General features: G+C 47.9%; 1 protein-coding gene across 2 annotated transcripts in view; it reads left to right on the plus strand.

Annotated features, from left to right (window-relative positions):
* Nucleotides 1-5,760: 5,760 nt before the first annotated feature.
* Nucleotides 5,761-24,872, plus strand: part of ACSS1 (acyl-CoA synthetase short chain family member 1) — a 75,048-nt gene continuing 55,936 nt past the window's right edge. Inside the window, exons 1-2 of one of the 2 annotated variants that reach the window (XM_081033959.1) lie at nucleotides 5,761-6,386; nucleotides 15,411-15,507. In XM_081033959.1, the coding sequence (XP_080890085.1) occupies nucleotides 6,068-6,386; nucleotides 15,411-15,507 (416 nt within the window). In that variant the 5' untranslated portion in view covers nucleotides 5,761-6,067. The remainder of the gene's footprint in view (nucleotides 6,387-15,410; nucleotides 15,508-24,872) is intronic. The other variant, XM_081033960.1, reaches the window with a different exon arrangement.

Consider the following 24,872-nt stretch of genomic DNA (forward strand, 5'->3'; position numbering starts at 1 on the left):
AAAGGTAGAAGCCATTGCCAGGTGGCAGTGTTGGCTAGCTTTAAAATTTCTCAAATTCAGTGATATAAGAAATTTGGTTGATACTAGATTTATTTTGTTTTTTGTCACTCATCTTTGCATTTGACCAATTCAGTCAATCAATCAAGCAATCATTTATTGAGCTCCTGCTCAATCAATATACATTCTCTTGGATCTCCAGACAGTGTTTTTTGGGGGGCCCTGTTTACTCTCCTTGGGACCCACGAGGCTGGCCTCAGAGAAAGCTATGTCCCTCCAGTAGGTCAGCACATTTGCTGTGTAACCCCTTCCCTGCGTTGGTCGTTGTCTCAAAGTCATGCCCTTATCATAAATCCTCCCTCTTGGATCGACAGAGCTGAGAGGCTGAGGAAGCCCACAGTTCCTGAGGCCACACGCAAGAGATAGTAACAGTGGTTATAGCTGACTTTGCCATCTGGCGGCAGGAAAAGGGGGTCTGATAGCTCAGATCTGCCCAAAGACTCTTATAGACTCTCATAGACTCTTATGGAAGAGCCAAGCAACAAGGATGATCATTGTGAAACAAGCATCTGAGCAAGGATATCCTCTGGACTGAGACCACGAAGGTGACAGGGAAGGCTGCTGCCGTGCATTGAGACCTGGGGCTCAAGAGTGAGTGGACCATACAGGCTTCTGCCAGACAATAAACCCATAGGATGGACCATGAGGACAAGAGGCTACTGGGCCTTTCTGGTATTTGTGGGAAATCCACATGCTGTTCCGGATGACTCTGTCTTGGCTTTTGAGTCTGTTTCTCTGAGTAGTGTTGAACTCAGCCACCCCACCCCTTTGCCCTGTGGAGTATAAGCATCCTTCTCCTCTCGCTTCCCCACTGTGACTAGTCATTTGAACTCACATTAAAGGAAACTCCATGAGCCAGCTGACAGCACCTTCGTAGCTGCCACCCACGAAATTTTTTATTTTATGCAAGTCAAAATACAAACCTTCCCAGTCAGAACCATTCTCAGAAGCTACTGGATCATAAAACCGTCAAACTGTGGATTCTTGGTTGCAACAAAGTTCAAGATAAAGTCAGTTCCTGTTGTGCCAGCTTTAAAAGAAAACCACACAAGACGTTCCTTCCTGCCTCACTCAGCTGTGAGCCTGGGCACTAAAGTTGTGTGAGAAACAGCAGTTGTCCCTGGCCTGGGAGACTGTGCCCATCCACCTGTGGTGGACAGTCTAATGAGTTGGAAACAAAGACAAGGAATGGGGAAGAGGGTCAGGCTTGAGATCTCCAAAGCTGAAGCACAACAGCCCTTAAGCACATTCATGGAGTGCCCACACCGAAAGAAACTCATTTAGGGAAACAGAAGGAACTCCGAAACTAAGTCAGTCTGACATACCCTTTTTGGGACGGATGCACCACTTAGAATTTTAGAGCTAGAGGATTCAGAATTTAGCTCACATTTGTTCATTTTGCAGATGAGAAAATTGAGGCTTAGAGATATTGGAGGACTTGCACCACTGTGGGCTGGGCCAGAACTGAGGGTCTAGTCCAGGTCTTCTGGTTTCCTGCCCTCAGAGGCTGATGAAGACAGGGTTTGATTCACATGTGATGTGGCCAAGGCTCAAAGTGCTTGCAACTTGGCCTTGGAGTGACCTATATGTATCTGTGCGATTGCCACTAACAATGCTAGCGCAGGCCCCGAGTGAGAGCAGGACATACTGTCACCTCAGCAAGAGCATCTACTCAGGAGACCAAGGAGAGGGTATGGGCGTTGGGGGTATTGGCTCCCCTTGGCCCAGTGCACCCGGCAGTTAGGGGACTGGTTCTTACAGGTCAAATGACTAGCAGTCACAAGAGATGCCATTGTCTTCACGCATGATGCTCTCGACTTCTGTGGGCTGTGGGGCATCTAATGGAGGCCACATGTGAATTCAAAAGCCGAAGTCCTTTCTGTGAGTTTGTGGATGGATGACACTCTAGCCTTTCATGCTCATGCAGGGTTAGAGTGAATTAAGAGTTTACAGAATTTGGTGTTGATGGAATTTAGTTAGCTAGCATGCTGCTAGAATTCATGGAGAATGGATCCCATCGCGAGGTCTGGCTGCTCCACACATGGCACTGCCCTCAGACAAGGGTTCCCTAGCTCCAGGAGGACACCTGGCTGCCAGCCTAGCACTATATGGAGTCAGTCCTGGCTTTCACCTCCCATCTCTTCCTGCTCTTTTGTGGTGAATCCTCTCATCCTGGGTTTGCTGTGTGTTGTTGGGTGAACCCCAAAGGTCATAGGGATCTGGTGTGCAGCATTACAAGATGGAGACAAAAGCAGTGGTGCAGCTGTATGGGAATCATGGAGCTCCAACTGCTGAAGCAGCTTACATAGCCTCCCCTCATGTTATCATTACCACTGAGTTCATGTGGACATCAGGAAATGGGAACAGAAAGGGAAGGTGAGCCCTCCACTCTCGTGAAGCCACTCCCAGACTGCCAGCCAACCGGGTTCTCTCCTTCCTCCAACCTTCTTCAAGGTTTTGATTATGGATTTTTTCATTTTGGTTTTTCATTGGATTTCAGTTATTTGAGCTGATGTCTGTCTCTCTCCACCACCACCCACACTCTTTCCCCATCATTACTTTGGGTTCATCCTTGTCAGGCTGACAGCCCCTCGTTCTGGGCTGTGATCCACAGATATCCTTTCCGTGTCACTGAAAAGAAGAAATGGGGAAATGAAGAGAACAGAAAAAGGAATGATGTAGGTGTAGATAGAGCCAGGAGTGTACTTTCCAGGCTCTTGGCCTCACGTGGAAAGGTGCTGGCTCAGGTAGTAAATGGCCATCAACTGTGATTGGATGGCCGTCAGCTGTGGCTAGTTGGCCGTCAGCTGTAACCAGTGAGCCATTGGCCACTAATATAACTGCTGTGGCTACGCTAGCGGCAAATGGGGGGCTAGCAAGAAGATGGTGGCTGGGCTGGCGGGAGTGGATTGCGGTCGGCGCGGTGGATTGCAGCTAGCAGGTGAGGTTGGTTGGCAGACAGAAGTGGACTGCGGGTTGCGGATCACGTGGCTCCTGCTTCCTGTGTCTCCAACCAGCTGCCAGTGATTCTATAGTGGTATGACTCCCTTACCTGTGGCTTCGTGGATGTTCCTTTTTGGCCTCACCATGTCTTGCGTTCTTATGTTGGGAGCGGGACCAGAGACCCTGCATGAAACCCAGTGTCGTACGGGAGACCCTACTCGCTGCGCCATTTGTCATGCAGGGTGGCCTGCAGCGTCTCTGGTCCTGCTCCCCACATAAGAACGCAGGACATGGTGAGGCCAAAAAGGGAATACCCATGGAGCCATAGGTAGGGGAGTCATACCACTATACTCTCACTGGAAACTGGAGTCACACGACCTGCAACCCTCCGATTGCCTCTCTGCCAACCAACCGATTCACCGACTCGACTCACTGGACTCCCCAACCAGTGCAGCCACAGCAGTTATATCAGTGGCTAATTGGCTAACTGGTTACAGCTGATGGTCAATTAGCCACAGCTGATGGCCATCTACTACCTGAGCCAGCAACTTTTTATGTGAGGCCTGGAAACTGCTCTCTGGGACTCTGTCCCCACACCCAGCATGACAAATGGCGCAGCGAGCAGGGTACGGTGCCGGCCGAAGCTCTCCAAAGGACGGAGGAGCAGTTTGTGTGTATGAACACTCAGTCTCAGGAAGACCAGGAGGAGCAGCTGTTGGAGAGCTGGACCCCCGTGGAGGGGTGGGAAGACTTGGAAGGTTCCCCAACCAGCATAAGCCAGAAAAAGAGAAGGTTGTTGTGGCCCTGTGGGCTGGGAAGTTCTTGCTGAGACAGCCCAGATGCGGGACTTTTACACAGGATATGGTAAGGCCAAAAAGGAACACCAACGGAGCTATGGATAGGGGGCTCATACCACTATATTCTCACTGGCGGCTGGGTTGGAGATACAGGAAGCAGGAGCCACACGATCTGTAATCCGCTGTCTGCTTTTCTGCCAACCAACCCCGTGGCCAGCACAGCCACGGGAGTTATATTAGTGGCTAATGGCTAACTGCTAACAACTGATGGTCAACTAGCCACAATGGCTGGCCATCTAACTGAGCCAGCACCTTTCCATGTGAGGTTGAGATTGGAAACTGCTCCTGGGACTCTGTCCCCAGAACTTGGAGCCCTCGCCCTGTGGAGAGGGCACACATTGTGAGGCCAACACACAGCCCTGGCAAATGACTGTGGACTATGGGGAATTGCCTTCCATCCCTGATTTGATGGACTACTTGACTATTTGCTTGGGCACGTACCACCATGTAGTGGAACTGGCGGATATTTGCTTCCTGTGTCTCGCCCAACAGCCAATGAGACTGAGGTGCAGGAAGACCCCTTGTTGGGCTGCAGGTGGGTGTTTGCTTCCTGTGTCTCGACCGGCTGCCGGCGAGAGTATAGTGGTATGACTTCCCTATTTGTGGCTCTGTTGTTGTTCTTCTTTGGCCTCACCATATTTTGTGTGGGAGCAGGAGCTGAGACCCCTCATTACAGCTAGGTTCAAGGGGGGAGAGGACAGGCTCCTCCTCTTGATAGAGTGCACCTCTCACACACATAAGTGGATGCAGTGTTGGTGGCCATCTTTGGAACCCCCTGCCACAGTTATGGCCTTTCTCTCTTTGCAATTTTGTATATTCTAATAAAAATGGGGATTCAGGCCAAGTGGTGAGTCGATATCAAATAGGGGGAGTGTGTGTGTGTGTGTGTGTGTGGATGCTGGTGCTATTCCATCAGCCCATGTTGTATTTAGTAAGTCTATTGATTAGTTTGGTCTCCTCATTTATTCCAGCAGGGGTTGATAAGGGGCCGGAGTTGATAGCGCTAGATAATTTTTAAATTAAGTAAAAACTGCAGGTCAAGCGCTTCATGCAGGTCAGGGCACATATCTAATGCTAGCTCTCCTATGATCACTGGTTCTCCAGCCTTAAATTCCTCTCTTCTTTGGCAGGAAGTAGGTGTTCAACATGGCCTGGGGCTGACTGACGACAGAAGCTCCTTGGAATGGCAGGGACTTTTCCTCTGCATATCTCACAGCTAAGAAGGTGGACTCTTTCCCAAGCTCAAAGAATTGAACCATTGAATCTTCAAAAATCCCCTTCCCCCCATGTTTACATTCTTATAATGTGTTTACTTCTTGGTTGTTGAAATACTTAAGAATCTGGTTAGGACTAGTTTCTGAGTTCCCTTCTATCTTTTCTTGACAACAAGAACACTGCCTCCACTATTGTCCTCCCAGACGCTTCGGACATGATCTCATTTATTCTTTACTGCTGCAGGGGAGGGAGATATTATACTCCTTTTCACTAGAAAAGGAAAACGAGGCACAGAGAGGTTTAGGAACTTGCCCAAGGTCACAGAGCTAGAAAAGTCAGAGTGGCCACGGTGGTTGGAGCAACTGGAGAAAACTGCCACGGTTCCACAGTTCCTCTGATTAGCCCATTTAGCCCACTGGGGCTACTTGTGTATGTGGGGGAGGCGGCACAGGTCCGCCTGGCGGGTGAGGGCACACAACTGGATTAATACTTTGATTTCAGCCTGAGATGCTGAACCGACCGAACTTTGGTCCTAGAACCCACCTGTGTGCTTCGCTGCATCAGTCGCGTCTGTTCTGAGTGGGTTCCTTTCCTCCACCGAGACCGCTGCAGGAGCCTGGCCCAGCCTGCGCTTCCGACGCACGTGTCTCTGCTGTTAGCTGCGCCGCGCCGCGCAGCTGTCGGAACTTGACGCACAAACTGAAACCAAAACGGCTGGACGCCCGGGTCGGTGCGCGAGCACAAACGAGGGGCGCGCCCCGCAGCCCCGCCGGGACTGGAACAGCGCTCCGCCCCGCTCCCCGGCGCCCCTCCCCGGGCCGTTTCCCCTCCTTCTCCGCGGAGGGCGGCTGTGGACCCGGCGGACTCCGGAAGGCAGCTTCAGGCCGGGAAGGGTGGTGGCGGGAGGGCGGAGACGGGGCGGGGCCCGAGCAGAGCGGAGGGGCCTCGGGTTTGCCTCCCGGCTGGGGGCCCAGAGACCGTGGGGCGGCGGAGAGATGGCGGCGCGCAGCCTGGGCTGTGGCGTCGGGCGGCTTCTGGGCAGCCTGCCTGGGCGCGCAGGAGCGCGGGGGTGGCCTCTTGGGGTCAGCGCACTGCGCACGGTGGCCTCCGGACCCCCGCGCAGCGCCCCGGCCGCTGTGCAGCCAGCCTCTTACCCCGCGCTAAGAGCGCAGGCGGCCCGGCAGCCCGCCGCCTTCTGGGGGCCGCTGGCGCGGGACACGTTGGTGTGGGACACCCCATACCACACCGTTTGGGACTGCGACTTCAGCAGCGGAAAGATCGGCTGGTTCTTGGGAGGCCAGCTAAACGTGTCTGGTGAGTGTGCTGCAGGGACCCAGGGCGCCTCCAAATCACGCGTCCACAGGGGACTCAGAACCTGGCCGGTTCAGAGGTCCGGGGCGGATCGCAGACCCGGGGGCCTCGTCACCCCCGCCCACGTCATCCCGGGCTCCAGAGGCTCCAACCTGCACGCCAGCTGCAACCCCCGCCTCGACCCCATCTTTCCCGGAGACCCGGCCCAGCGTCAGCTCGAGTCGCCAAGCTGCCGGCCTTGGCCCAGCTGGCTCCTCCAGAGGCAGGCTCTCACTTTTAAACACAGGATTCCCCCGCCCCGGGGAGCCCTGGGCGACACCTGGGCCAGGGTGGAGGGTGCGGGGTGCCCATTAGTTGGGACTTCCCTGCTCTTGTCCCGCGGACCGGAGGCAAAACTGAAAAGTATCTGGCTGTTGTCAACACCAGCTACCTGCCTCTCTGCCCATGTAAACAAACCGAGCTGTGGTGGTGGGGGAACGAGAGAAAACCCCCCGGCCAGCAACTGGAATCGCTTATCTCCTTGCTCCCAGGCACGGCCTGTGGGCAGAAAGGAGGGAATGGTGGGGCCTCCCAACTCTGTTTCAGCTGTCCCTGCGTCAACCCCCAAAGGCCCAGAGCCAGCTTTACACCTGGTTCTGATTGAGATCCCAGAAACCAGCTCCACTAGCCAGTCAATTCTCTGGTATCTGCTGAGATTGAATTTTCTGCAGTTTTGTTAAGATTTGGGATTGGGGTGGTGGTGCCCTCAGGCAGCAAGGAGAGAAGGTGCAGAAACAGGAGACAGTGGCCAGCCAGGCAGGGTAGGCCTGAGTGTGGGCAGCCTGGAGAGGACTGGACTTGCAGTCAGGTGGGGTTCTCAGGGGGGCTGTGCTGTCAGGGAAGATGGGGTACCCTGTTGGATGGGGTCTACCGGGTGTTTCAGGGAAGGACCTGCAGATCTTCATGACAGGGTCAGGACCCTGGCCAAGACCTGAACTTGGAGGTAGGATTTGGTGTTTCACACAACTCTACCATTTACTGGTCCAGCATCTCTACTCCTCTGAACAGAAGTCTCGTTTGAAAACTGGGGGCAGTAAACCCACCTGCTAGGCTGATTGTAAGGACAGAGTGCCAGAGGTGTGGAACAGACCTAGCACTTACTGGTGATTAATAAGTAGTAGTGATTTTAATTTATTATGTTTAGAAACGTAATTGTAGGTAGTGTCTTGCAGTTATTTTTGAAACAAAAAAACTTTAAGGGAACTTTGGACCAATTTTTTTTTCATATAGTATACTACTTTGCTGATTAATCAAAATGAGTCACTTACTAGATAAGTGTTTTTTTTCTATAATTGTGTCAGCAACAAGTGTCCTTGAATTAGTGGGGGGAAAAACCAAACTCTTAGTGTTGATGGCATGTGTCCTTGATGGGAGGAGAGCAGCTCTCAGGAGAGGGCAGAAAATGTGCAGCTCCTGTGGAAGCTGACCAGGACTTGGGAAACCTGAGGCTGGCATGATCGGTCGGCGTCGGCTCATGCACACTTACAGCCTCTCACTCTTAGATAAGTTACAGGGAACAGACTTTGCCCGGCAGACAGCAAGAGCCTCTTTCACCTCCCTTGGGCAGGGTCAGCGTGTGATCAGCTAGCAGAAGTGCCTCTTTTTCCTTCACTTATTTTGCCAGAAATTGAGCTTCAGAAACTGCTTTGTGGAAAAAGGCAATTTCTGACCTTACATGTGTATGTCCATCCTCTCATCTATCAGGAATATCTCTGTCCTTTGCCAGTGTCTGCAGACTACAGAGGTGATGGTATGAATAAGGCCGGGACAGGCTATAGCTACCCTGGGAGCCTCCTAGAAAGCTGTGGAATGGTGGGGGTGTTTTGGTCTGTTCTGTCTGTCGGATAATCAGCGTGATTATGGCTTGTTCCAAAGGAGCGTCACTTTTGAAACTCCCATTACTTCTTCAGTATCAGCAGTTCTCAAAGTGTGGTCTCCGGACCAGCAGCATGAGCATCTCATTTGAAACCTGGGAACGTTTTAGAAATGCTCTATCCTACTCGTAGATCCCTGGAATCAGAAACCCTGAAAGTGGGGCTCTGCTATCTGTGTTTACAAGATCCAGGTGTTCCTCAAGTACACACAGGGTTGAGAACCACTGACCTACATGCCCCAAACTAGGGCAGATGAAGGTACTTCTAAATGGGCAGAATTGAGATTAGTGGAGATGACTCTAGTAAAGAAACAGAAATGGTAGATAAGTGGTGCAATACAGCTTAGTGCTTCTGGATGTGTCTTGAGAAACTCACCTGGGTCTGAATCCTTGCTTCTTACTCTTCTTTGCTTGGGTTTCCTTGTCTGTACTATAAAGACAGTGTTCTAGTTACTATTGTTACATATCAAACTGGCCGCAAGCCTTGTATTACTCTCACAGTTCTGTGGGTCAGGACTTTGGACAGGGCCTCACGGGGATGGCTTGCTTCTGCTCCCCATTGATCTATGTCTGGGACTGTTGTCATCTACTTGCTTCTCACTCACAAGTCTGGGACCTGGACTGGGATGACTCAGGTGGGGCTCAGCTGGAACTGTGGCCCAAAGCAGCTACACAGGGCTTCTCAAAACTTGGTGACTGGACCGAAAGAATATCAGTGACCAGAGGTCACAGACACCATGGCAGAAGCTGCTAGCCTTCTGACCAGCAGTGGATGGCCTGGGGACACCTAGGGCTGTTGTTAGCATTAAATGAGAAAAACTGCACAGTGTTTAGCCTGTTACTCTTACCTAATCACTCTAATCAGTTTGTTATTTATTATTGAATCCTTTGGGGGTGGGGGTTTGGAAGGGGTAAGGGTTGGTGACCTTGAACCTGGCCTGCAGCAGTGCTGCTGGGAGTCCCGTGTTGCCTCTGAATAGGACCACAGGGGTTTGCATCTGGTATAACAGGGAAACAGGTCAGGAGGGCATATAGGCCAACACGGCTGTCAAAGCCCATCCTGGAGCTCTGGGATAGTAGCCAGGTGGCCAGGTGGGTCATGGTGTCAGAGGGCCCCCTGGGCATTGAAGAGTCACCACCCCCTTCAGTCATTTACTACTACTGTGTTTCCCCGAAAATAAGACCTAGCCGGACAATCAGCTCTAATGTCTTTTGGAGCAAAACTTAATAATAATAACTGGTATATTGTGTTGTGTTGTGTTGTGTTGTGTTATATTATTTTATATTAAGACCCGGTCTTATAGTAAAATAAGACCGAGTCTTATATTAATTCATATTATTTTTGCTCTGAAAGATGCATTAGAGCTGATGGTCTGGCTAGGTCTTATTTTTGGGGAAACATGGTCTTACTTTTACATAAAACTGCTTTGCAAAAGGTTCTTTGGAAAACCAAGATCTGAAATTCTTTCCAGTCTTTGAAATTTTGTTGTGTCCTTCGTAGGGCTCAACAGATGTTTTTCTGTGTAGCATATAAACTCAGGAAGTTGCAAATGCAGAACCAGAGGGTAACGACATGTGTTGCTTTCAAAACACACAACTAAACTCTATTTTCTAAACACCACATTCTCAGTCTGTTTTTCAAAAAAGTGTGTGTATTCTTACTTTGAAGCAAGGTTGTAGAGAAACTGTTTTTAACCAATCGTTGAACACAGAGATTTCTGGATGCTTTTTGGAATATTAGTTGCAACAATGGGAACCATTTGGCTGGACCTTTTTCCTCTTTATGACATGCCTCCAATAATTTAGAAGGCAGACACCCTGACGACAGCAAGATGCTAAACTCCTGTGCTTCACTTATCTCTCAGTGATTGAAGTAACTTGTTTAAGGTCTTCCAAGGAACTCAAAATGGAAATGTAACCCCAGGTCTTAGGATAAAGTTCCTCCAGAAGAGACTGAATTCTCCCCAGTTGTCAGAGGCATGACTTACTTTAAAAAGCAGATGCTTCTGGAAAGTTGGCAAGTACAACTTTTGTGACTGATGTGATTTCTTAAAATGTGCCAGGGAGATTTTCTATTTAAAGAAAACCCATTGTGAATCATTTTGTGAATATTAACTCCCTTGTTTCTTTTGATTAAAATTGAATTTCTCTATGTGGGTTTACTTAAAATAGGGGAAGGAGAGGGATGTATTTGAACAACTGACAGGAGTTCTTGAAAATTCCTATGTAAGTGGGTGCCATCTTTATAGTGGAAATGATAACCCTCTTGCAGTCTTTTCTTTTTTCTTTTTATTTTTTTAAATACAAACCCCTGAACCCATGAACCACCAACAGACGTTTGCATAACTATATACAGAGTTGTGTTAGGCTCCGTGTTAGACCTGCACTAAGGTGAAATGATGGATATCTCATCATCGTGACACCACTGGGAAGTGGTTGTGAAACTAGAGGCCAAACGAGTCCGGGGCTTGTGCTGCCTGTGCTGCTCAGCCAATAGACCGACATAGTAGTTGGGTCCTAGAATAAGTGTTTATTATCGGAGCACCGGTGATCTGAGAAGGCAGCAGGTTAACATCTCCAGAAACTGCATTAACATTCTCAGACTAGCCTTGGGATACTTAAGGGAAAAATCTGGGCATTCCTCCAGTAATGGTTTCAGGGGTCTGCATGGAGCCTCTGGCAATATGGCTCTCCAATGTGATCACCAACCCAGGAACACTGATGACAGTGACCTGTAAAAAATGCTAGGCCATAAAGATTGTAATTGGCAAGCATGGGGGGCATTATGACTAGTAAGCAAGCATGAGTTTCAGGGTAATTATCTAAAGTAGGGAACTGGGACAGGGGATATTCCAAACTTAAACCACAGGGAGGGGGTTGATCAATTGTTAAGCTCTAGGCCAGGGAGAGACAAGGCCTCTTTTGTGGAGGTCCCAACCAGGCCCTGTTTCAGTTGGTAGTCCCATTGTATAGATGTGGAAATAAAGGAGAATTATGATGTCACCTACCCATCCCACTCCCATGATACGTGAATCTTTGGGACATGGTCCCTGTCCTTGTGACTCATGGACCTTGTGACTCAAATGGGGGAGGGTTTAGCAGAGCCAACATTGTGTCCCAAAATGGACCACTGGGCAGAATAAGCTGTTAAATGATGTGAGCCACTGAATGATGGAGAGGGAGAGATCATTGTGTGCTGGAAAATTTGGAAAAGGCTTGAATTAAGAGGTGGGGTTTGAGCTGAGTCTTAAATTATGCAGGGGCCTTGCCCAACTCTTCTTGGAAATGCTTGTAAATGGAATTTTCTTGTCCCACTGCCCAGTTCTTTGGGTGGAAAACGTTTGAATTCCTTGCTTTTATCCTCCCCTTCTTCCCCCCACCCTTCTTTCTTTTTCTCCCTGCAATTGAGCCAATAGCAGGAACATACATATGTGTTAAAAGCCAACACATATGTATATGTATATATACACACATATATTATATACATATATATATATATATACGTATATATGTATATATACATATACATATACACATATATATGGCATTTTAGGGCCACTGTCACCCAGACCCTGCACTGTGCTTTCTCTAGGTGCCTGTCATCTGAGTGTCAACCATAACAGCTATGAACTGTATTCCCTTGGGAACACTGCCACAACATCTGACCCTGTGACAGGAACCTCTCCAGTGGCATTGAATTCCTACTGTCACTCCCAGAGTCAGGAACCATTACCCCCACTGCAGATTAGGAAAGTGAGATTTAGATTAAATAACAAGTGGGTCTCCCTGTTAGTGAGTGGCTAGACAGGGGCAGGACTCTGGAGGGTGGGTTTGACCTGGGACTCCAGGCTGCCATCGAGCGAGGGCTTCGCGAGATGTCTTACAAAGCTGGCAAGTGTCTTTGATCATTCCTGTCCCCATAGGGAAAAGAAGGCCCTCTGGAGTCTGGAATATACATACCAAGTAGAATGCGTGTGCATTATTATGCATGCACTTCTGTCTGCGGGCGCGTGGTCCTGGACCAGTGGCAACAGCATCTCCAGGATCTGTTAGAGGTGAAATGCTCAGGCCCACCCAGACCTGCTCTATTAGAGTTACGTGTGTTGAGGGTGGGTCGGGGAGCTCATATCTGTGTGCTAAAAAGCCCTCTGGGGGTTCTAGTGAATTTAGACCAACAGAAATGATCTTGAGAAACAAAGCCATGAAGACAGGAAGAGGTCTGGTTTTTCCCCTGGGCGCAGGGCCAACCTGGTGCCATTTAGACTCTATTGTTGCCCTCCAGCTCGAGGACTTGAATGGTCTGTTTGCCATCTGGAGCTGTTTGTTCTGTGCTCTGGGTTAGGCTGCATGTGTACAAACATCTGGACAGTACATCTGGCCCCTGCCCATGGAGGGACAGCAAGTGCAAACATCTCAGGTGAGTTAGAAAGGGGCACAAGGTTCAAGGGATGTGAAGTGCTCACTGAGAGAGTGAGAATGTGTAGGCCAGGACCTGCAGGAAGGTGGGCACCAGGTGAGGACAGCAGTGGGTAGAATGGGATAGTGTGCCCCAGGCAAGGAGAAATCATGCAAAGGTCTCGGGGCAGGAAGGTGCTCTCCGGACTTGGCACTGCCAATGGGGAGAGATAGATCACATGGGGCCTTGGTGTTCACATGTTCAGCACTGCCCATATGCAAGGAAAGCACCTAGGGGACACTGCAGCTGGGGCTCAGTGCTGAACTGCCTGAATTACTGCTATTCATCTGCCCCAGGAAGAGAGGACATAGAACTGGTCTTGCTGGCCACCCAGCCACCCCCTGGCTGCTGTTCATCACTTGGCAGATCTTTCCCCTCCACCTTCTGTACATCTGCCCTCTTGGCATAAATGAGGAACAAGATGCTCTGATAAGCACCAAGGCACTGAGGGTCTAGGCTTGACGTCAGGCAGTCATTCTCATGGTGAGAAGCATGTTCTGGCACTATGGCTGCCGTGGGAGCAAGTGGTGTGGACAGATGAGCCCCAGGACAGGTGTTACTCATGCTTTGAGGCCCTTACTACTGCTTCGTGGCTGGGCCTTGGGCAAGTCACTGGACCACCTGGAAATTGTTTTCTAAGCTACTGTACCTAAGCTGGCCACTTTCTAGAGTGACTCAGAAGGTCCAACTCAGGATGGGAGAAGGTGTGTTGGAACAGGCTTCTCTGATAAGAGCGTGTACACCTGTCACCTGGGGTCTTCTCAGAGCAGCTCTGGGGTGGGGCCAAGGGTTTGCATCTGTGCCCCAGTGCCTGGAGCAGCCAGGGGCCAATGAACACTCATGTGCAATGCCCTCCCTGCTCAGTGCATAGCTGTAACCCACTCTGTTTCTCCTCCAACCCTTTCTGCAGTATCGGCCCTTAGCTTCAAGGATCTGGGCACTCCAAGGCTTGCTGTGAACCTCCCAGTCACTGCTTTCCCTTCCATTGATGAGGTCCTCCAGAACCAGTCAGGGCCCTGCTAAGGGGTAGCTACCATCTCAGCTCCCAAGGAGAGTGTGGCCTCATCTGCTGATTGTTCAAGAGAAGTTAGAAATCCAGGGTTTTATTTGTGAAAACTTGATTTCTTAACTTCGGACCAGATTGACACACACACACGTACGCGCACAGATTTTGGGTTTAATTGTGTAAATCCAGATTCTGCCATCATGCCCCTTGCAGTTTCTCTTTTTTTCTTTCTTCTGTTTTTTAGGCATTTCTTTTATAAGAATTCAAAGAAGTTTTCTGTGTCAGTAAGTAGTCTTAGTAACTTTCCATGACATTTATCTTTATTAAATTTTTTGACATATAATTTATATATCTGTTAGGAGCTGTAAAATTGAAATGATTTTTTTATTATAAGAATAAATAATAGATAAAATAACCCAAGAGGGAAAAATGTAGTACACACACACACACACACACACGCGCGCGCGCGCGCTAAAGCAGGTAAATATTTTCATGTAAATTCACCCTCTCAAGAATTATGAGAATCACGTGACGTTTTGGTGTCTCCCATGACTTTTGTCACAATGGTTATCCCATTTAAAAGTCTCTGTGGCTCATAGCATGGTATTTATCAGTTGGTAATAGTACCTTGTATTCATATAATAGCACTTTAACATTCAAGCTTTCATTTGTTTCTGGTTATTATCCTGTGAGTTAGACATGATAGATAATGCAGTGCCCATTTATATAGGAGGAGATTGATTTGGAGAAGATAAGTAACTGTCCTGAAAAGAAAAATTTATATACGTGGACATTGGTGTGGCCTGAAGATCCAATAGCTATTTGTGGTGTTCACTTCCCACCCTGATGGAGAAGTGAGCAACGAAAGCCAGGCTTTGAGGGCTGGTTGTGAGGGGCTCTGGCATTAACCAACCAGAAGTAAGGTCAGCTTGAAATCAAAAGAGTAGTGAACACAGGATGTCAGCAAATGAGCATGGTCCTACTAATCTTCAGGTTTACAGTAAACCAGCAAAACTGAACTGTTTTTGTAGGCAGTCATGTGACCTGAGGTTGGATAATGCAGCGGGAGGGGATCAGAGCCTTTTGGAAAATCAGCATGGCATTTCCCCATCATTGTATCACTCCATGGAGCAGAGGCTGGTTTGTAGGGTGTTGCCTGAGAAGAGATGTGGCACCTTGACCTGGACTGCATCTCTACCACATCTCTACCTTGCATGAGCTGTGTGTTGAATCAGGGTGTCCTATTTGCATTAAGTATGATTTCCAGCAGCTCAGGCTGCAATGTCTAGACCCAGCTACACATTAGTACCACCCAGGGAGCCTTGAAAACCACCAGATCAATTTGGTCAGGGTCGCCCTGGGTGCCCTAGATGACACCTAGATCACACCAATATGTGGCTGGGATTGGGACTACTGGCAAGAAGTGCGTGCTTCAGACTATTCACAGGATCAACCTGCACCTGTGAGATCATATTTGTGTAGTGATCATCAAGTTTTCACAGGCTCTGACAATCACCCTTCTTTTTGCAAGGAAGTAGAAACCCCACGTTTGGAGAGGGAAGTAGAGAGTAGTGCAAGCCACAGCAAACCAGACTCTCCCCTGATTCTGACTCTAAAAGCAAGTGTAATGTCAATAAACCTGTTTTTGTGCAGTCAACTGCTTGGATCAGCATGTTCGGAAGTCCCCGGAGAGTGTCGCCTTGATCTGGGAGCGAGATGAGCCTGGAACAGAAGTGAGGATCACCTACAGGTACCGTGTGCCCCCGACAGCAGGCATTTCGGCATCCCACAGTGTCTCCTGGGCCTCCACATCTCTTTGCAGTAGATGCTGGTACCAGACACCTCCGCTGGGCCGTTCCCAGAAGCAGAATTGTCCAGGAGGTCTGGCTTTCTTGTTCACTTGGCAATACTCGGTGTCTTCAGATTCCCATAGAAAGAATTGGGTCTTTGGGAACAACTATGGTGAATGTTCAAGACATAGGGGAGGCTGTTGGCACAGCATGTGTGTCTGGTCCTCGGCAGGGGTCGCCTGAGTATCAGGGAACATGTTTCAGCTTTGAGAATGTTCTCTCAGCCCAGGAAAAGTAAACATGAATGCAAGCTGAATAAAACTTTAATACATGCTGGCATAATTAAAATCAGCCCACTCAGCCTCTTACTTTTAGTGCGCTTATGAGAGTTTGACAAAAAATAAAACCAAGTCTTTTAAAGAGGGGGTACACCAGACATTCATATTCTTTGATCCCTTAAACAAATTCTTCACATATTCTGTGTGCTATGCACCCCTCTGGACCTTTTGGATTTTGTGTATGTGTTGGGGGTTTGAATGAATCCATCATCCAGGAACTAACTGGCTTCTTGGAAAATGCTGCCTCCTGTGGGGACTGCCCTGCTTGGGGTCTCTGTGGCTGGTCACTGCAGAACATTGGGTCTCCCTTCCTTTGGGGTAAAACTCCCTTTGTTAAAGCCTCGAGTGCCATTTACAGCACTATCTCAGACCCACTATGAACCTAAGTGGTATATCCTTTATTATCACCTCCACTCCCCATCAAGGAGTTATGAGTGCAGTTATTCTCCCAGTGGGTGGCTTATAGCTTTTCTTTTCTGATCATTCAACAAGTTTCATTGTGTGCCACTGTATCAGGAAAGGCTGGGTATGTTGCAGTAACAGTCCCACAATGTATGACAGAATGTGGCTGGGTGGTCACATTAGATTATAATAGTCATAGAAGGCCTCTCTGAGGAGGTGACATTTAAGCCAAGGTTTTATTGATAAAAAGAAGCAGCTATGAGAAAAATGGAGGAAGAACTTCCGAGGCCCATCCAGGACCCTGAGGGGGAGTAAGGGTAGGTAACCCAGGAACAGAAAGAAGAGGCACGTGGCTGGGGCAGTGAGAATGAGGGGATGTGGTAAGAGGAATGTTCACAGAAGCAGGTCCAGATCTGGGGTCCTAAGAATAGCAGTGCCTTCCCTGCCACTCAGGTGACTGGTGGGGAGGCGGGGCACTGGGCTCCCCTAGTTTTCTGGTTATTTCTCAAAATTGGGTTTTATCACAGACCAAATTCACCAAAGATGGTAAAACTGCTCAGGTTGATTTTTGGGTACAGCAAAGTGATGTTTGTTAATGTGCTGCGGCTTCTAGTGGGCACCACCCTATTCGTCCTCCCCTCTTTCCACCACCAACACCCTCAGCCATCACAGTCCATCACAGTCGTCCCAGCCACTGTAGCGACCTGTCTCCTGCTGGCCGAGCTTAGGGCCTGTACTTTTAAACCTTGGGCCCCACCCAGATGACTGAGGCAGATTCCCCAGGGCCCCCGTGCCCCCTTGCCCTGGGGAGCGCTGTTCTAATATACAAACTGGCTCTACTGTTCTTTGCTATTATTGACCCAACCTGATGTATTTGTGATTCTTTAGTAAAAGATTAAGACTCTGTGCGTGGGGGTGGAGGGACTAACCAACTGAATGCTGGAGATAAAGTGGGTCCGGCCATGGACTGATTTCCTTCCGTCACTGCCTCAGACGTGCCCAGTCCCTGGCTTGGGTGGGTGGGCAGGCGAGTGATGGGTGACATTCCCTTGGCTGGGCATCTCCCATGCACATGCTAAGTGAGAGCTAATTAGTTAGTGTTCAGTCTGAGGTGGGCTCAGTCAGGCCTGTTGAGATGTGTGGCTAATTGTAAACCATGGGGGAGTTTTCAGGAGTGCAGCCAGTGTGTTAAAGCTGAAAACAACTTTAGCTTGTGGGGACAGCGTCCCAGAGAGCAGTTTCCAGGCTCCCGGCCTCGCATGGGGAGGTGCTAGCTTGCGTAGTGAATGACCATCAACTGTGATTGGTTGGCGGTCAGCTGTAACCGCTTAGCCAATTGGCTACTGATGTAACTGCGGGGCTGCGTTGATTGGTTGGTTGGTTGGCAGGCAGAGAAGTGAATGGTGGACTGCAGATCGTGTGGCTACTACTGCGTGTGTCTTGCCCAGCTGCCAGAGAGATTATAGTGGTATGACTCCCCTATCTATGGCTCCGTGGGTGTTCCTTTTTGGCTTAGCCACATCCTGCGTTCTTATGTGGGGAGCGGGAACTGAAACCCCGCAGGCCGCCCCGCATGACACATGGCACAGTGAGCAGGGTCTCCCGCATGACAGAAGCAGACGGCAGATTGCGGATCGTGTGGCTCCTGCTTCCAGTATCTCCAACCCAGCTGCCAGCAAGAATATAGTGGTATGACTCCCCTATGTATGGCTCTGTGGGTGTTCCTTTTTGGCCTCACCACATCCTGTGTTCTTATGTGGCAAGTGGGAGCTGAGACCCCGCATGACAAGTTCCATTGCACCAGAGTAGCCCCAGGGAAGGGACAAACTTATGAGTACAGGCAAAGTATTTATTATTTGTGGCATAGAATTAACCCCTGGTCCTTCGCAGAAAGTGAAAGCTTTCACAGACTCTACAAAGTGGGAGAATGAGAAAAGGTTTTATTAAAATTAAGGCAGAGAGAATGCCCATGGCAGTGTTAAAGAATACAGCTGCCACAGGTAGCAATGAGAGAAACACTGGCAGGGGGTGGGAATGGGGTGTTGCTAGGACAGAATCCAGAGTTTGAGAGTGGACAGCTGCACTAACTTCAGGTTAGCTTTCTCATATAGGAAAGGGGGAGTTGGTCAAGCAGGTCTGGTGACTGACGTCCTTTCCTGGGGTCTGATCTTTTTGAAGATGATATTATCTCCAGTGTGGGTACAGAGTCCCAGAGAGCAGTTTCCAGGCTCTCGGCTTCATGTGGAAAGGTGCTGGGTCGGGTAGTAGGTAGCCATCAGCTGTGACTAATTGGCCATCAGCTGTAACCAGTTAGTCAATTAGCCACTGATATAACTGCCGTGGCTGTGTTGGTTGGTTGGTTGGTTGGTTGGCAGGCAGAAACACGGACGGCAGATTGCGGATCGTGTGGATCCTACTTCCTGTGTCTCGCCTGGCCGCCAGTGAGACTGGGGTGCAGGAAGACCCCTTGTTTGGGTACTGGTGGATGTTTGCTTTTGTATCTCCAACCCAGCCGCTAGCGAGAATGTAATGGTACGTCTCCCCTATCTATGGCTCCGTGGGTGTTCCTTTTTGGCCTCACCATACCCTCCGTTCTTATGTGGGGAGCCGGACAAGAGACCCTGCATGACATCCGGATTCCAGACTCAGGCTTGGCCATTATGACCTGGGACTTTAATGCATTATCAATAAATACTGCAAGAAGTCATAAATTGGATTCTGGTGTCAGGTGTTACGGCACCTGAGGATTAAGAAATTGCTCTTTTCAGGTTAGGATGTTGTCAATTAATGAGGTATGAGTAACCTCGAGAAAGGGAACAAACAGAGTTCTTTAGTTTATCAGTGAGGGTAGAAACAAAGAGAAAACATGAATATCAGGATGGATCAAACTGAAAACTGAGTCTAATTATAGGTGGTTAGATAACGAGCTGTGCAGTGAGTCAAACTGCAGATTAGCTAAGTCTAACTGCATTATTGATTCCCTGAATTTCACCCTTACATTATTCTCTCTCCAAAAATATACAGACTTAGCCCAGAATGGTTTTACAGACTTCAGCCAGTCTTTGCACCAGATGACTATTACTATTTACTGTTTGAGTAAAAAGAAAAGTGTGTGTACAGGTTGTCTATAATTACTGCTACTTAATTATATTTCTGGTCTTTTTTGGTTTTTGAAATGAAATTTTCTTCGTCTCGTCTCAGAGGAAAGCCACCTAGACACTGGTGCTGGCTGTCCTGCTTGCATATAAACTGCCACTAAAATAAAGGGCTTTCCTGCCCAGTGTCTCATGAGGTGACACCCAAGTTGGCCCAGGACAGTCACAATCCCAAAGACCAAGTTCCAGACTTATAGCTTGAGCCCTTTACAGAAACCCTGTGGGGCTGTGGTTCTCAGAGGCTGAAGTGCTGGTGGCAGTGCATTTTCCTGGGGACCATACCCTCCTTGTCTGTCTGAAGTTTGGGGCAACCTATCTCATTCCTCAGGTAGCTATAGCCTTTCATTCCTGGGTCTGATCAATTTTTTTGACTTGGCACATTTCTGAAGAATCATTATAGAGTTTGTAACATGAATGTGGGGACAGAGCCCCAGAGAGCAGTTTCCAGGCTCTCGGCCTCACATGGAAAGGTGCTGGCTCGGGTAGTAGATGGCCGTCGGCTGTGACTGGTTGACCGTCGGCTGTGGCCGGTTAGCCAATTGGCCACTGATATAACTGCCGTGGCTGCGCTGGAGAGTGGAGTCGGTCGGTTGGCAGGCAGCAAAGCGGACAGCAGGTCGCACATCGTGTGGATCCAGCCTCCAGTGAGACCATAGTGGTGTGACTCCCCTACCTATGGCTCCGTGGGTGTTCCTTTTTGGCCTCACCATGTCCTGCGTTCTTATGTGGGGAGCGGGACCAGAGACCCTGCAGGCCGCCCCGCACGACAATGAACCAACAGTTCCTGCCCCAACAACTGTTAGTAACACCTCCATCCTACTTGCAAGAATCGCCACTGTTTGCCATATGTCTAGGCAGACATTCATGTACATGCCTATGGGGATGTGTATATATACATGTACATATACACACACACACACAGAGGGTGCCCAAAAAATGTATACACACTTTGAGAAAGGAAAAAAAGCTATTAAAATTGTAATACTCAATATATACAGATAACAAAAGATGAATACAAGTCATATATATACATTTGTTTGGCACCATCGATATATATGTGTGTGTGTATACACCATGTGTACCTGCATACATACATTTTAAACATCCTCATTCTCCAAGGCATGTTTCCACAACCTGCTTTTAGTGTTCAAGGATCTGTCCTGGAAACATTCTCCAGGTAGCAGACATGGCCCTGCTTCTTGCTCTGTTAGTGTTGCCTTATGATTACTTAGCTCATGCCTGTGGCTCCACTCTCATGTTGCCTTTAAGTGTCTGCTATTCTGAATACTGATGTGTATTTGTAACCTTACCTCCCTCGGGTGGCGGAGGCCTGGAGGGTTGGATTTGGGAACCTTGGGGAGGCCTCCAAGTCCTCATCTTGTCCCCACCCTTCTTGCCCCATCAGGTCCTTCTCTCTGTGACACCAGCTGGCACCAGTTTTGAGGCACACCCTGCCAGATGGGCTGAGGCTGAGAGGAGGGGGGGTTCCTCAGCAATGCGGGTAGGCCTGGGAGGAAAACCTCATGGGCTGTGGTTTTTTTGAGCTTCCTCCTTCAGAAGTGTAATGCTCACTTCCCGATAGGAAGCAAAGGGGCAGGAGTGCTTTGCTTGGCAGGGATCAGCCTGGGATTGTTTGCACACATCCCCATGGGAACAGGGCAGCCTGTGACCTATGGCAGGAGCCAGGGCCCAAGGGCCTCCCCAGCCTGATTTCAGAGGTGTGTTCATGGATGGCCCGAGGAAGCTGCTCTCTCAGTGAACCAGCAGGTCTACAAACACTGGGCCCTTCTTGCACCTGAGGCTGGACCTGTGGCCCTGATGCCTGATAACCTATATGGCTCCTGAAAGCTTTGTGGCCAGATAGCACCCTGAGTGTTACTCTTTCCAATTGTCCACATGAGCTCCTCCAGCATGGTGCCTGTTTTACAAGATTGTCCTTCACGTGTAGTTCAAATTGGCAGATTCCAGAGACTCTTGGGGATAAGATGTGGAGAAACACAGATCTCTTTCCTTCAGGAAGGTGGTAGTGGGGTCTCAGGTAGATTCATGAGGTGAAGACCACTGTCTGCCTACAGCCCATGACGTGGGACAGGAATGTCCAAGCTGGGGATGGACACAAGGCAATGAGTACAGCAGACAGGCCCTGTGGTTGGTCATGGCTATCCCTGCACATAGGGCCTTCATCCGATGAGGTATGCATGGGTACCCAGAAACAGAGGAAAAAGCAGGCTATGGGTGCCATGCTGAGGGTGTTTACCAAGGCTTTTAACCAGCATATCTTTTGCCTGAAGTTCTTTGAAGAGAGGTTTAAACTTCAAACTGAGTCCAGATGTGGGAGGCAGTTGAGCCTGCAGCCTGGAGGCGCCTCTCCCAGAGTCGTTTAATTAAGCTGTAATATGTTTTAACCATGGCCAGCTTTATGGACCTCAGCATCCTTCAGTCACTAGGGATTAGTAGAGACCCGTGCTGTTCCAACACTAGTGGGCATGGGGCAGTGCATTGTGTCACTCCCAGCATTATAAATGCAGAGCAGCAGAGCTGGTCATCAGTGCTGCACTAGGAAGGGCAGGGGTTGTATTGTGTGTGCCCCCTTGTGAGCTGAGTGTAGTTTTCATTCTGGGTTGAGCCCCTGCATGGGGGACTTCTGTGCTTGTTTCTTCTGGACTTTCTTTTGGGGGTGTGTGCACAGTGATGAGTCCCTGTCCAGAGGAACAGGAGGGACATCAGGCACCCCTCCACACTGCCTCTCTCAGAGCTCAGGTAGGCACCAAGGGGATGGCTTTCTCCCTGGGTGTGCTAGACCAGCATTCTTTTATTATAGTATATGTTTCAGTTCTGGATTTTTTTTGAGTGGTTACCATTAAGTTTATGTAAAAGAAAATTTGATATTTAGAGTATTCCATTTTCTTCAGCATGCCTCCTGTCTCCATTCCCATATTACGGTTCAAGCCCTTACTCTCCCCCTGTTCATGTTTTGGTTGCCACACATTGTCCCTCTCGATGGTGGTCGAATAGCCTCTTCTAGTATTTCTTGTAGTGCAGGTGGTATATTAGAAAATTCCTTCAGTGAAATCTTGAGATGTCATCAAAATGGCGGCGTGAGGTGAGCCTCTGTAAAGCTCCCCTGGAATTTACAACTAATCGAACAACAATAACTCCACAAAGGACTCCCAACACAGCAGACAGGCAAGACGAAGAGGCCCACTACTGAATTCACCTGAAGATGGGAGAAACGCACTAGTGGCTGAGGAGGGAAGGGAGAAGTGCAGAGACGGAGCCGCGCGGGCACAGGACGCAGACCTAGTTCAGTGCTGAAATATATAATATAATAAAAGAAGAAACAGAGGGAAACATCATGGAATACCACCACACAGAAATAATAGACAACACCAAAAAGGCAAAGAAACAATGGAGACACAGCCTTATCAGAAAACTAAAGATAGAATGACAGGAAATCCTCACGTATCAATAATTACCCTAAATGTAAATGGACTGAACTCACCAATAAAAAGGCACAGAGTAGCAGATTGGATCAAAAAAGTAAACCCAACCATATGCTGTCTCCAAGAGACACATCTCAGCTACAAGGATAAGCATAGACTCAAAGTGAAAGGGTGGAAATTGACACTCCAAGCAAATGGTACCCAGAGAAAATCAGGTGTAGCCATAATGATATCAGATGAAACAGACTTCAGGGTGAAAAAGATAACGAGAGACAAAGATGGACATTACATAATGGTAAAGTGGACTATACAACAAGAAGACATAACAGTCATCAATATTTATGCCCCAATCAGGGAGCACTGAAATATACCAAGCAACTACTAACAGAACTAAAGGGAGAAATTGACCAAAACACAATTATACTAGGGGACTTAAATAAATCATTGAAAGCTATGGATAGATCATCCAAACAGAAAGTAAATAACGAAATAGCAGCCCTAAATGACACATTAGATGAAATGGACATAATTGACATATATAGAGCACTACATCCTAAAACATCAGACTATACATTCTTTTCGAGTGTACATGGAACATGCTCAAGGATAAACCGTATATTGGGACATAAAATCAGCCTCAGCAAATTTAAGAAGATTGAAATCATACCAAACATATTCTCTCATCACAAGGCTTTGAAATTGGATATCAACTGCAAAAAGAAACCAGGAAAAAACACAAATACATGGAGATTAATCAACATACTTTTAAAGAACGACTGGGTCAAAGAAGAAATTAGAGGAGAGATTGAAAGATACATAGAAACACATGACAATGAAAATACATCCTACCAAATTTTTTGGGATGCAGCTAAAGCAGTTTTAAGAGGGAAATTTATATCATTACAGGCCTATATCAAGAAGCAAGAAAAATCCCAAATAAGTAATCTCATGTTACAACTTAAAGAACTAGAAAAAGAAGAACAAGTGAAACCGAAGGTCAGCAGAAGAAAGGAAATAACAAAAATCAGAGCTGAACTAAATGAAATAGAGAACTAAAAAGACAATAGAAAAAAATGTGACAAAGAGCTGGTTCTTTGAAAAGATTAACAAAATTGACAAACCCTTGGCTAGACTCACTAAGATAAAAAGAGAGAAGACACTAATTAACAGAAATAGAAATGAAAATGGGGAAGTTATCACGGACACAACAGAAATACAAAGGATCATCCAAGAATACTATGAAGGGCTATATGCCACCAAATCCAATAACCTACAAGAAATGGACACGTGCTTAGAAATATATAGCCTTCCATTGCTGAACCATGAAGAACTGGAAAATCTAAACAGACCGATCACCAGTAACGAAATCGAATCAGTCATCCAAAACCTTCCCAAAAGCAAGTCCGGGACCAGATGGCTTCACTAGTGATTTCTACCAAACCTTCAAAGAGGATCTAATACCAATCATTCTTCAAAACTGAAGAAGAGACAGTACTCTCTAACTCATTTTATGAGGCCAACATTACCCTGCTACCAAAACCTGGTAAGGACAACACAAAAAAAGAAAACTACAGACCAATATCTCTGATAAATACAGATGCAAAAATCCTAAACAAAATAATAGCAAATCAAATACAACAATGCATTAAAAAGATTATTCATCACGACCAAGTGGGATTCCTGCACAGGGCACAAGAATGGTTCAACATCCGCAAATCCATCAATGTGATACATTACATAAACAAAATGAAGGACAAAAATCATATCATTATATCAATTAATGCAGAAAAAGCATTTGACAAGATACAACATCCATTTATGATTAAAACACTTAATAAAATAGGTATAGAACGGGAATGAATACCTTAATATATTAAAGGCCATATATGACAAGACCTCAGCTAATATCAAAATTAATGGTGAAAAGCTGAAGCCCTTTGCTCTACATTCAGGAACATGACAGGGCTGTCTGCTGTCACCTCTGGTT

This window comes from Rhinolophus hipposideros (assembly GCF_964194185.1).
Source record: "Rhinolophus hipposideros genome assembly, chromosome: 22".
Lineage (NCBI taxonomy): Eukaryota > Metazoa > Chordata > Mammalia > Chiroptera > Rhinolophidae > Rhinolophus > Rhinolophus hipposideros.